The sequence below is a fragment of the Mesoplodon densirostris genome, chromosome 19, assembly GCF_025265405.1.
Source record: "Mesoplodon densirostris isolate mMesDen1 chromosome 19, mMesDen1 primary haplotype, whole genome shotgun sequence".
Classification (NCBI taxonomy): domain Eukaryota; kingdom Metazoa; phylum Chordata; class Mammalia; order Artiodactyla; family Ziphiidae; genus Mesoplodon; species Mesoplodon densirostris.
In genome coordinates this window covers 48,328,445-48,342,538 of record NC_082679.1, presented here as the reverse complement: position 1 = coordinate 48,342,538, position 14,094 = coordinate 48,328,445, and the positions used below count along the sequence as shown (strand labels likewise).

Below are 14,094 nucleotides of genomic sequence, written 5' to 3'. Positions count from 1 at the left end.
CCAAGGGTGGCCTAGGACAGTGCTTGATACAAGTCAAGGCTCCTGGAAAGTGGGGTGGGGGGTGTGTGGGGTGTGTGGGGTGTGTGTGTGTGTGCGCGTGTGTGCGCGCGCACGTGCGCATGCACATGTGTGGTGTTCTACTCACCTTGAGAAGCTTCTCCTGCATCTCAAGGGCTTTTGGTTCTCTCTGCTCTATCCAGCGAGAAAGAGTTCTCAGGGCAGCAGCCCGTGTTGGAATTTGAGGATCATAAGCTGATAAAAGAGATTCCTGGAGCTGTTCTGTGGTTATGCTTCCTGATTTCTGGTTTGTAGTGATGCTGGGCTCACGGACTTCCTGAGGAACGAGTGGAGCATTAGGTGTCAGGCTTGTTTGGTTGGATGTGCAATGGCTTCGCTGTTGTTCAAGGTGGTTATAAGACACATTGCTGTATTTTTCATGACTGGTTTGTTGCTGCTCTTCCCTTTTCCCTTCTGGATCCTTTTTGTTCAGGGTACTCTGGGCAGCCACACTGACAGCCTCAGTGGAAAAGGCTCCGTGGGTAGAGATGGTGATGCGGAGATCAACGGCGAGTTCTTGGATGACAGGGTCAGGGTATGTGTTGGAGACCTTCTCCAACAGAGGCAGCAATTGCTTCAGAATGGCAAATTCACTTGACTTCAACTACAAAATGAAATGAAAAATGCCAAATCCAAATTAACATAGCGGATGTTAATATGACCTAAGCACAAGGCAACAGATCCTGAGAAAAAGGGGTAGGAACGAAACCTTGTTCCTGGTGTAATCAGCATATAGCCTGAGTCTGGTACTCTAATACTATGGTCGAATAATTACAGCTAACATTTATTGAATACTTACCTTGTGCAGGTACTTTTCTAAGTTAAAAATATATATATCCGTAATGCAAATTATTACTCTTTTTTTCCCTCCCCACTCCCCCGCATATTATTAGTCTTAATTTTTACAATCTGATGGGCAAAACATGGCTGCTTATTATTTTAATTTGCATTAACCAGACTAACAGTGCTGTTAAGCATCCTTCCATATTTATTAACTGTCTGCATTTCTTCTTCTGTGAATAGCCTGTTTTCATCCTTTGTACCCACTTACATCTTAGACTGTTTGTCTCTTACAGCTCTTCTTACCATAACATATTTTAATACCCAGTCGTATGGTGAAATTCTTTTATATTTTGATTTTTATTGTATTACTGTATTTTTAAATTTCATGTTCCTTTTGCCATAAAAAGATGAGTTCATATTAGCAAAGTACTTAGTGCCTGATACACAGTAAGTGCTATGTGTATGTTTTAAAAATAAATACAATAAACAAAAAATACACATACATATTCATGGCCTTATGATATAGTTACTATTATTATTTTTATTTATTTATTTATTTATTTTGCGGTACACGGGCCTCTCACTGTTGCAGCCTCTCCTGTTGCGGAGCACAGGCTCTGGACGCGCAGGCTCAGTGGCCATGGCTCACGGGCCTAGCCATTCCGCGGCATGTGGGATCTTCCCGGACCGGGGCATGAACCCGTGTCCCCTGCATCGGCAGGCGGACTCTCAACCACTGCGCCACCAGAGAAGCCCGTTACTATTATTATTTATATTTTAAATGGGGGCAGGGAGGGACTTCCGTGGTGGCGCAGTGGTTAAGAATCTGCCTGCCAATGCAGGGGACATGGGTTCGATTCCTGGTCCAGGAAGATCCCACATGCCGCGGAGCAACTAAGCCCACGCTTCACAACTAATGAGCCTGCGCTCTAGGGCCCGCGAGCCACAACTGCTGAGCCCACACACCACAACTACTGAAGCCCACATGCCTAGAGCCCGTGCTCTGCAACAAGAGAAGCTACTGCCATGAGAAGCCCGTGTACTGCAACAAAGAGTAGACCCTGCTCTCTGCAACTAGAGAAAGCCCATGGGCAGCAACGAAGACCCAACACAGCCAAAAATAAATAAACAAGTAAACAAACAAACAAATAAATAGAAAATGAAAAAGAAGATAGGGCTTCAGTAGTTGTGGCACGTGGGCTCAGAAGTTGTGGCTCATGGGCTCTAGAGCGCAGGCTAAGTAGTTGTGGTACACGGGCTTAGTTGCTCCGTGGCATGTGGGATCTTCCCGGACCAGGGCTGGAACCCATGTCCCCTGCACTGGCAGGCAGATTCTTAACCACTGCGCCACCAGGGAAGCCCTCATTTCCTTTTTTTCTTTCATAATTGAGATTTTATTGGTTGTTTTGAGGATCAGTACACAGATACTTCAATTTGTACACAGTTCTCAACATACGTACCAAAAATCTAAACAATCATGTAGTTGTGATTCTTTTCTGAACAGTTATTCCAGTGACTTTCCAGCTTAAAATTTGGAGGCAAATTTTCCTTCACAGGATATCAAGTACCAATATCTTCAAATATTGATATGCTGTTACATCATAAGTCGCACTAATTCACAATTTAATATCATATACACTACATACTCAAATTGTCAATCATTCACAGCACATTAACAGTTACTAGAAGAACTGGACTACCACAACCAAAGATGTTACAGAGTGAACAAAATTCTGCCTAGGAAAGCCAAGATCAAGGGGTGAATGGTTTGCTTTAGGAAACAATTCTACCAAAAACAACATGGGAAGAGAAGTAATTTAAAGTGTTTAAGACATTAAATGCACAACTGACTCCAAACTGCCATTTAGTATGCTTTGTATTATAGGATAGAAAAGCTACCCTCCACCTGTGGAATGTTAAGCTGACACCCAAGACAATCAAAGCCTCCCATATTCAATATCCCACTATTTTCTGGTTGTACCAAAAAATAAACAACCAGAAAATGATTTCACCTCTTAAAGAAAAGTATTTACACTTAAAAAATGGGATGAGGTGGGATTCCCTCCTTTTTATAAATGTTTCTAGAGCTACTAAAAAACTTGCATTTACAAAATAGTTGATAAAAATATTCCTCTGGATTGTACAAGAAGGGAGACAGGGACCAATGACAGGACCAGGTGTCTGATATTAATCAGACAGCTTCTTTCTCTCCTGCTTCATCAGAAGCTGGGCTCTCCTCATTTTTAGTTTCTTCATTTTCTGCAGGTAAGTCTTCTTTAGTCTCTTGGTTAGCCACTTCAGCCTCTTTTGCCTTTGCTCCCCTTTTCCCTTTTGTTTGCACTTTTTTGTTTGAAGATTTATCCTTTCCTGCCGCCTTTTTGGGCTTCATTTCCACTTTTGCAGGAGTCGGTTTAGCTGACAACCTTGCCAATTTCCTCTTGGGCTCCTCCTTCGCTGCCCCCTCGGTGGAGCTGACCTTCCTCTTGGGCATCGTGACGGCGGGGTGGGCGCATGCCAGGTACATGCCAGGTGCCTGCGGGCTGCGGTGCACCTGAGAGCCTTCACGAAGCTGGGCTGCCTGGCCGCTGCCTCTCCTCCCGCCGCCCCTTCTTTTTCATTTCTGTTACAATTTCTTCTTAAAAAGATACAGATAGACCAATGGCACAGAATAGAGAGCCCAGAGATAGACCTACACAAATATAGTCAACTAATTTTTTTTTTGAAGGATCTCAAAGATTATTTAGAGGGAAGTCTCAGGACTTCCCTCGTGGTGCAGTGGTTAAGACTCTGTGCTCTCAATGCAGGGGGCCCAGTTTCCATCCCTGGTCTGGGAACTAGATCCCACATGCATGCTGCAACTAAGAGTTTGCATGCCACAACTAAGGAGCCCACCTGCCACAACTAAGGAGCCCACCTCCTGTAACTAAGGAGCCTGCCTGCTGCAACTAAGACCCAGTGCAACCAAATAAAGAAAGAAAGAAAGAAAGAAAGAAAACCTTAAAAAAAAAGGTTATTTAGTCTGATCTCACCGTTTACAGGCAACCCAGAAAGGGAAACTGTTTAGCTCCAGAAACTGAGAAATGGCAGAAATGGGCATGACCTCCTGACTTTCTTTCCACTGCTCTTTCTCCGACAGAGCTAATTTTCCTGATCCCAGACAAGGATGACATTTCTGTTGATGGTTGTTAGAGCAACCGGTGGACAAAGTTAATTATCCAAGGAAATATTCTTTATAGCAGGCTTTATTCTCCTCTCAGCAAATATTGTGCCCAAATGAGTGCTTTCAAGTTGATGGCCCTTGGCACCCTCTTGCCTTCTAATAATTGCCTTATAAATTAATTCCTTATAAATTGCCTTATGATGCACTGAGTGCTTGGGTAGACACCGAGCACTGTGCAGAACTTTGCAACAATGAAACGCAATGCCTAAAACTGCAAAGAAGGACGCTTCGGACTGGTCCCCAGGGGACCTGGATTCCAACTCCCTGATCCTTCCACTAACTCCCTGTGGCACCTTGACAGGGTATTTCCATCCTCTGAACCTCAGTTTTCAAATCTGCAAAATAAGGCTGAACTCTTTCCCAATTTTGGGTCTGTGAGATGAACTGGGATTCTGGAATGCCCACCTGACAAGAACAGGAAGTTGCACCCAGATTTATTTTCTTAACTCAGATGTCACTCCTAACTCAGACAGTCAACTGATCTTTGACAAAGGAGCAAAGGCAATACAATGGAGAAAAGACCAACTTTTCAGCAAATGGTGCTGGAACAACTGGACATTCACATGCAAAAAAAAATGAATCTAGACACAGACCTTACACTATCACAAAAATTGACTCAAGGGCTTCCCTGGTGGCGCAGTGGTTGAGAGTCCGCCTGCCGATGCAGGGGACATGGGTTCATGCCCCGGTCCAGGAAGATCCCACATGCCGCGGAGCGGCTGGGCCCATGAGCCATGGCCGCGGAGCCTGCGCGTCCGGAGCCTGTGCTCCGCAACGGGAGAGGCCACAACAGTGAGAGGCCCGCGTACAGCAAAAAAAAAAAACAAAACAACAACAAAAAAAAATTGACTCAAAATGGATCACAGACCTAAATGTAAAATGCAAGATTATAAAATTCCTGCAAGAAAACATAAGACAGAAAATTTAGATGACCTCAGGTATGGTGATAGCTTTTTTAGGTGAAATACTGAAAAAATCCATGAAAGAAATAATTGATAAGCTGGACTTCATTAAAATTAAAAACTTCTGCTCCACAAAAGACAATGTCAAGAGAAAGAGATGACAAGCCACAGACTAGGAGAAAGTATCTGCAAAAGACACGTTTGATTATGGACAATTATCTAAAATACACAAAGAATTCCTGGGACTTCCCTGGTGGCACAGCGGTTAAGAATCCACCTGCCAATGCAGGGGACATGGGTTCGATCCCTGGTCTGGGAAGATCCCACATGCCACAGAGCAACTGAGCCTGTGCGCCACAACTACTGAGCCTGCACTCTAGAGCCCGTGAGCCACAACTACTGAGCCCACGTGCCACAACTACTGAAGCCTGCACACCTAAGCCCATGCTCTGCAACAAGAGAAGCCCCTGCAATGAGAAGCCCACACACTGCAACGAAGAGTAGTCCCCGCTCGCCGCAACTAGAAAAGATCAGTGGTTGCCAGAGGTTAGGGGGAGGGAGGGATGAATAGGCAGAGGATTTTGGGGTTAGTGCAACTATTAGGTACAGCACTATAATGGTGGATACCTGTCACTATACATTTGTCAAAACCCATAGTGCATAAGGAGCCTGCCTGGTGGCACAGTGCTTGAGAATCTGCCTGCTGATGCAGGGGACATGGGTTTGAGCCCTGGTCTGGGAAGATCCCACATGCTGCAGAGCAACTAAGCCTGCGAGCCACAGCTACTGAGCCCGCGTGCCACAGCTACTGAAGCCCGAGCACCTAGAGCCCATGCTCCGCGACAAGAGGAGCCACCACAATGAGAAGCCCGCGCACTGCAACAAAGAGTAGCCCACCCTCGCCGCAACCAGAGAAAGCCTGTGCGCAGCAATGAAGACCCAACGCAGCCAAAAATAAATAAATTTAAAAAAACAAACAAACAGGGGCTTCCCTGGCAGCACAGTGGTTGAGAGTCTGCCTGCCGATGCAGGGGACACGGGTTCGTGCCCCGGTCTGGGAGGATCCCACATGCTGCAGAGCGGCTGGGCCCATGAGCCATGGCCGCTGGGCCTGTGCATCCGGAGCCTCTGCAACGGGAGAGGCCACAGCAGTGAGAGGCCCGCGTACCGCAAAAACAAAAACAAAAACAAAAACAAAAACAAAAACAACCTGGGTGTTGGACCAGCTGGGTGGTGGGAGAGAGTGTGTCTTCGCAGGGAAGCAGAGGAGAACTTGGGTGACAGCCAGAGGAGGGCATGTGTACACTGAAAAAGCCCCATGTGAGACTTTACAAAGCTTCCCCGCGGGGGTATACACACCCTCATTCTGCCTTACCCTGCTGCAGTGAGAATCACTATTTTGGAAGAATCCAAGAGTCTCTTCCAGCAATAAAATGCTAACCTAAAAATTCCTAATTCTGAAAAACATTTACATTTATTTTGTGTTCTCATTTCTGTATATCACCTATGTTTCTTCAGATATTTAGTTGAGCAGCTTATATGTCTGGGTCCTTATATACAATGTCATTGAATTTATTTTACAAGTGGTACTTTTACTTTTGTTTGAAGTCAGCACATAGTATGCTCTGTTTTATAATGTGCCATACATAAAGATACAAGATATAGAAATATAAATCTTTTTTTAATTAAGAATTCATCAGATTAATCACAACCACTAGAAGGTAAACTCCATGAGGGAAAAGAGACACTTGATAAATAGTTCTTGAATGAGTTCATTCTATGACACTCTCAGAAAAAGTGGCATGAGATCTCAAGGTTTGTGTTCAAAGTCCCAGCCCCAACAAAATCAGGTCTGTTCCACGCAGCAGTGCTTCAGAGGACACTATGGGCCCTGGAACATCATGCAGAAACTGCTTCCTGAGGGGACAGGCAAGTTAACAACATCATACTTTTACTGGTAACCAATCCTGACATTTAGAAAATAAGTTTGGAAATATGGTTGTCTAGTTAGCAGTCTTAAACCTACACTTTCTCCAAATCAACTCCTCTTCCTAGACACTATGTTCTAATAATCATCTTAGTTACATAAATTAGAAAGGAAAGAAAGAAGCGTTCAAACTCTGTTAGATCCTGTTCCATTAGTTAAAACAATGAATCCTAATCAGGGATAGGTATTGAATACAATGTAATCTTCTAGACTCTGAAGCAACAACCTAGCCAATGACCATCTGAAAACATAATTCAGAATTGTGACTTTTTTTTTAATACAAAGACAGAAAACCTAGCATTACTACAGAAGCCACTTATAAATCCTTGAATCAAGTGGAAAAAAAATTAATAGATCTAGGGCAAAAGTATAGGAGTGACGTGTTTATGTTCACTTTAAGCGCAAAGTCAGAGGAATCAAGATATAATCAGTGAGTCAGGATGGCTCATGGAAGGGCAGGGACAGGTAAAGGATGTACATTTGCATCAGTCAGGTGAGTCTCTGTTAGAATATGACTAATTTACATAGCCAGCCCCAAAACAATGGGCTTCTCAAATAGGAAATGGAGATTTCTGTGTTCTATTTTCCATTTGGGATATGGTTTGAATTTCTAAGTGTTAAATAAGAAAAAAGAAAAGCAGGGCTTCCCTGGTGGTGCAGTGGTTAAGAGTCCGCCTGCCGATGCAGGGGACACGGGTTCATGCCCCGGTCCAGGAGGATCCCATGTGCCGTGGAGCGGCTGGGCCCGTGAGCCATGGCTGCTGAGCCTGTGCGTCCGGAGCCTGTGCTCCGCGATGGGAGAGGCCACAGCAGTGAGAGGCCCACGTACCGCAAAAACAAAACAAAAACAAAAACAAAACACAAATCAATCAGTTCAACTAAATCCAATAACAGTACAACTTAAGAAAAACTATTCTATTGGGGAACTTATCCTTGACAGTTCTAACAGCAGGACTATGACTCTAGCAACTGAACCAACAATGTTTTTTTCAAACTACATGGGAAATATAAAATTAGGAGTGCTAAGTAAATCTACCAAGAAATGGGTTTCACATTAACAACAGGCCCCAATAAAATTTCTTTTCTTCTTAAGGACAGGCTAGAGAGAGTCAAATTCTAATATACCAAGCATCAGTATCAGAGATTAATCTTCAAACTCAAAAACCCATTCCCAGAGGGTTTCCCTACTCATTGCTAAGAGTTATGTCCAGTTTGACTTCAGGTCAGATTTCATAATACTTGCACTAAACCTATTCTGCTTTCTTGCAGTCTTCTAACCTAATGTGCTATGTCACACACACATATGTGCCTACCTTTCCACCTTATTCTGACCCCTGGTCTCTACAACTCAGCTACTCAGGCCTTCTATCAGTGTCTTAAGCATACCAAGCTCTTTCCTGCTTCCTAGCCCTCGTACATGATGTTTCTTTAATTGGGAGAGTTTCCTCCATCTGCACTGTACACACTCCCAAACTCCTATGCAATAACTCTTAGCTTAGACTTATATATGTATCCTCAGTGGAAACCTTCCCAGCCTAGGTTAGATGTTATGTTCTCTTGGTACCCTCCACTTCTCGTTTGAGGTACTTCATTCAATTCTAAGTATATTTTTTGAAATAGTTATTTAATGTCTGACTCCCTCACTGGTTTTGAGTTTCATGAGGGTAGGGACCATGTCTATTTGTCCACTGCTCTATTCCCAGCACCTTAGATCAGTATCTGGCATATAACAAGTAGGCAATAAATATGTTTTGAGTGAATAAATTTAAAAATTATAAATTATATAAAAGATACATGCACTAGAAACAAAGCTTTAACATGCTACATGATATGAGTTGAACAATGGACCCTGTGCTAAAATGGAACTATTCAAAACATGGAATCCTAAGCAACCAGCAGGTTACAAAGGTTCTCCCCTGACTACAGCAGTAGGGACAAGGGCTGAGCTTTGGAGAGCCACTACAGTGAGGGCCAGAGAATCTAGCGTTCACCACAGATGCAAAACACTGTGCCAGGTATTTCCAAATCCAGCTCGTGCCAGGTCAGAAAGGGCCCTACCTTACTGATGGGGAAGTCTACCCAGGTAACAAGGTGGAAGTGTTACAGTTTTCTTGTCCTCCACTTTGGAGAGAATTCTTATTAACAACCTGACTTGTTTACCCTGGTTCTCCTGTGTGCAATATCCATTCTGATTTCTCACAAGGGTATGAAAGGGAAGCAACAGATTTTTCTCTTCTCTCCTCCCTCCTTTCAAGTTTGGTTCACGTCTGCAACTCACCTGAATGGCTCCTCCCAGCATGACAGCCACCAGCCCCATGGACATGCTCAGTGTCTGTGATTCCACAGTGCTCTCTGCCTGGTGAGCCAAGCTTGCACATGCTCGCTGCAGGGTTGCTGCTACAAAGTCCACAACCTACCACAGAGATGGAACTGAGAATCAGCGAGGAGTAAGGAAAAAAAATCTCAAAATTCTCTTTACATCTTACGTCTACCTCCTCATCTTTTCGCTCATCAACATCACAATAGCAAGAAGCTTCAACAACAACTGCTACCATGTAGCAGGCGTGCTGCTCAGTGTTTTACATGCACAAGCTCACTTAGGTCTCATATCAACTTTAGGATGTACTCTTGTCCTCATTTTCAGATGAAGAATCTTAGACTTAAAGAGGCGATCTGTTCAAGGCCATACAGTCAATAAATGAGAAAGCCCATTTATACTTTCTCACATCTTTTAATACACCAATCCACCTTCCTTTACTTTTCATGAATTTTGCCAGGAAATTAAAATGAAAAATCATTTGTTACTTTCTGACCATCTTAGAGTGTCCTAGATCTGCTTTCCTAATAAGGATTCCTCTTCAATGATTCCTTCCCCCTGTTTTGACAGTCTAGTTCTAGTAAGCAAAGAAAGGGGGAAGAGGCATTAATTTTATTTAGAATTCAGTGTCCTCAAACAATCTACACAAACGATCCAGAGTCATTTTTTAAAGTATCCAATAGTTTTAAAGGATTAAGATTATTCCTATATAAGATTTTACATAGCATTTGGCTAACAACTAAGCCTTAAATGGAATTAATTTGGTCGGCATCATTTTAACTGGGCTTGGATTAATCATCTTAAGTAGAAACACATTTGAATAAAAGACAGCCTACACATACCCATAAATGCACACGCACACATGTGCACGTGCACACACTCACATGCACATTTAGGATTAATGGCTCAAAAGGGAAAAATCATTTTGAAAATGGGATGGCTGAGATAGGTCATAATAAGCCTCTAAATACCATGCAAGCTTGCATGTTTAACTCTCTGGGCAAATCACACACTATGCTAGAATCTTTATTGCAGGCTTAAAGTCAGGAGAATGGCTTGTTAACACTTGTCTTTTGGAGCAAGGCAGGAAACTAGAAAGGTTATTAAAAGTTCCACTTACTGTAATGAACCATGCTGGTTATGGCAATTTTCACCACCCTCTCTAGCCTAAGAATTTATTGATTACTAGCAGTTAAGGACATTGGCTTTTCCCAGAGAAACTGGTGGATCTACCATCTTGGGCCACCTATTTTGCCTCCAAAGAGTTTTCTAAAGCACTCCTTGATTATAGGAAGCTTCTATTTCACACAAATATACTGTTAAATTGCTGGAACAGAACACTATCTAGCCTTCTAACTTTTTCTAAATTCCTCTTATCTATCTATTTAATATTGCTAAACAAGTAGTATGATCTTGTTTTTGTTAAGAAACTTTCAGTTTGTATGTAAAATAAAAAACCTGGGAGCTGTTAACTGGTGTTGACAGCCAGCTGTTATTGTCATTTATGAAGTACCCTTTCCCCCAAACCTTGTAACAACTAAACCACTATACCCCTTTGGACAACAGCTCCTCCCCTACTATTCATTTCCTGTGATTTTTATGGGGCTGCCAGCCACAAGGATAGGTATGTGACTGATGCCTATTCTAGAATTTATGTATATTGAGGAGACAATGGGAGACACTTTTACTTTTTACTTAAAAGTTTTTATAAAGCTACATAATTCTAAAAGCCAAATATTCCTGACAGTTTATAATGAAAAATGGCAGTGCCCTACCCCATTTCTCCCCACCTGATTCTGACTCTAGAGGCAACCAGTTTTAATTATTTAGCTATTTAATTTAGTGATAACATTCAGCAGTTACTATTTACCAGGTACTGCTCTGAACATATTACAGGTATTCACTCATTTAACCGTCACGATAATCCTATGGGGATGTGCAAACCTGCTGCCAACATTCTGGCAAGTGAGTGCAAGGGAGCTGAGGCCTTACTGCTGAGTCTGCAGGCATCGACTTAATCCTCCCGTGCTGCAGTGTGCTACTATCACTCAAGTTCAGAGTATTTGGGTTCAACCTCTCTCAAGAATAAACCTCCAGTCTTCTGCTGCGGAGGGGAGGTAGTTGTACAAAGTTAAGGAAGGAGTCAAAGGGTTTACTGACTCTTGTGGAGCCTTTCAAGCTGGTTTTTTTTTTTTTTTAAAGATGTTGGGGGTAGGAGTTTATTAATTTATTTTATTTATTTTTGCTGTGTTGGGTCTTTGTTTCTGTGCGAGGGCTTTCTCTAGTTGTGGCAAGCGGGGGCCACTCTTCATCGTGGTACGTGGGCCTCTCACTATCGTGGCCTCTCGTTGTGGAACACAGGCTCCAGACGCGCAGGCTCAGTAGTTGTGGCTCACGGGCCCAGTTGCTCCACGGCATGTGGGATCTTCCCAGACCAGGGCTCGAACCCGTGTCCCCTGCATTGGCAGGCAGATTCTCAACCACTGCGCCACCAGGGAAGCCCTCAAGCTGGTTTAAGCTCTAAATTCAGCTCCATCTTTAGAGCTTATCTGGTGCCCCCAGTCCTTCTAGGGTTCTGCAAGGAGAAGTGACCTGCTTCTTTTTCTTCATTTCAAAAAAATTTTAACACCTCTATTGAGGCATAGTGCTTTGCTTCCTGACTTCTTCCATGCAGGCACTTAGCTTTCCATTTTCTGATGTTGCTGAATCAGCTACTATTTTCCAGTTTCCAAATATTGTTATTCTCTTCTCTAATGTGTCTCCACTCCTGCTCTGTTGGTCCTTGTGGTTTCCAGAGGGAACAGATAAACACTTTTGTTCAATATACCATCTTTAATCAGAAGTCCCTACTTTTTAAAAATTTGTACTTCTGTGTTGCTTAAATGTTTTTACAATGAGCACGTGTTTCTTATGTTAAAAAATTTTATCATATGAAAAAGACCACAGCACGTAGAACCCCTTCTATTCTGCCAATTACCGTGATCCAGTTACAGAAGGGTGCAGACTGTGGCAGTTTCCTGAAAGACCAGGAAGAAGGGAATCCTGCTCATTCCACTCCATATACACTGGCGCCCTTGCTGATCCCTCCACACTCCAGGCATGCTCCCTCTCATCTGGAACACTCTTCCCCTAAGTATCTCAATAGCTCACTCCTTCCCTGCTTCAGATCTTTGCTCAAAAGTCACTTTCTCGGTGAGGTTCTCCATGACCACCCTATTTACCTTATCACACTCCCTTTATCATCCCCTTTCCTTGCTTGATTTTTCTCTCTGGTACTTATCACCGTCTAACGCCCTGTGTGTTTTTGCCTACTTGTTTACCGTCTCTCTCTCCCTCTATGTAAATGTAAGCTCCACGAGAGCACAGATATGTGTCTGTTTTGTTCACTGCCGTGTCTCTGATACCCAGAAGAGTATGTAGCACATAGTAGGCTCTCAGTACATATTTGCGGAATGAAAGAACTCGGGAATTGGAACAGGGCTCTGTATCAGTACAGACCGTTGCACACCTCATTCCTCTCTGCATCATCTCACATACTAACATGCCATCTGCCAACACACCTTATTGAATTTTTAATCTTTCACTCATGAATACTTCTATACGCATGTCTAACAAAGAAGATTTGTTTTTTATATAACTACCATACCATGACTACACTCAATAAAAATTCCTTATATCTTCTAATACCTGGTCCATGACTGTCGCAAAAATGTCTTCATACAATTGGCTTGTTTGAATCAAGATCCACACACTGCATTTTGTTGATATGACTCAAGTCCCCAACAGTCCCGCTCCTCTTTAATGCCATTTATTTGATGAAGAAGCTGGGTCATTTGTCCTATGGAATTTCCCACATTATGGATTTGGCTAATTGTTTCCTCATGGCACTTAATTTGCTCCTCTACCCTGAGTTTCCTTGATCAGATTTAGGTTCACATTTTTGGGGGTTTGTTTTGTATTGTTTGGAGGTTTTGAGGGGAAGAACCCTTCCCAGGTGGTATGGCATACTTCCTATGGCATTACATGAGGAGGCACATAATAATGTCTGCTTCTCATGGTGATGTTAAGATTAACTGGTCCAAAATTTAAAAAAATTAAAAAATAAATAAAAAAAGATTAATTGGTCCAGGCTGAAATATTCAGGTTGACATTACTGATATTGGCATTAACCCTGAAATCCACCAAAAGTAAAATGTATAGACAGATGGAAACATAGATAAATATGTGATAAAGCATGTATAATAAAATGTTAATTGTAGAAACTAGGTAGTGGGTATACAGGTACTCACTATAAAATTCTTTCAAATATGAAAGTTTTTGTAATAAAATGCTGGGAGAAGAAAGGAACAGTTGGTTTGGGTGCCAAATGGCCTAATACGTTCATTATGAAGTACCCCTAATGGTTTTAGCAACATTGATGATTGTTACCTAGATCCATTTTGTTATCAGGGGATTGCAAAATATAATTTTCTAGTTGTCTTTTTGAGTTTTTCAGCTGTGGTTCTTATACAAAGAAAAAATTTTCTTCGTTGACTAGTTACACGGGAAGGATAAATGCTTTACTCATTCCCTTCATTTATCAATTTACAAAATAGTGAACTGATGCCTCAGCAACCTCTAACATGTCCTACAAGAGATTTTCGGGTTCGGGGGGGCCTTGACGTGTTTTAATCCACTGCAGGTATTATTCTTTGTAATGCTCAAATTGTCCTACCTGTGGTCAACAGGAGCTCCTCCAAGTTGGCTCCTGAATGCCACTGACATGAGCCCGTTAACCTCGGATTGCTTCAAGATGCCCTGAGGCTTACAGTACAATTCCTGCCCTAGA

At 42.6% G+C, this 14,094-nt stretch overlaps 1 protein-coding gene and 1 pseudogene across 1 annotated transcript in view; both read right to left on the bottom strand.

The window, feature by feature from the left end:
* The window catches only part of TANGO6 (transport and golgi organization 6 homolog), a 169,842-nt gene that overhangs the window by 99,733 nt on the left and 56,015 nt on the right, over nucleotides 1-14,094 (bottom strand). Inside the window, exons 12-13 of the mRNA XM_060084730.1 lie at nucleotides 9,228-9,362; nucleotides 146-661 (exon numbers count right to left, since the gene is read on the bottom strand). Coding sequence (XP_059940713.1) covers nucleotides 146-661; nucleotides 9,228-9,362 — 651 coding nt within the window. The remainder of the gene's footprint in view (nucleotides 1-145; nucleotides 662-9,227; nucleotides 9,363-14,094) is intronic.
* LOC132480528 (non-histone chromosomal protein HMG-14-like) lies at nucleotides 2,923-3,331 on the bottom strand (annotated as a pseudogene).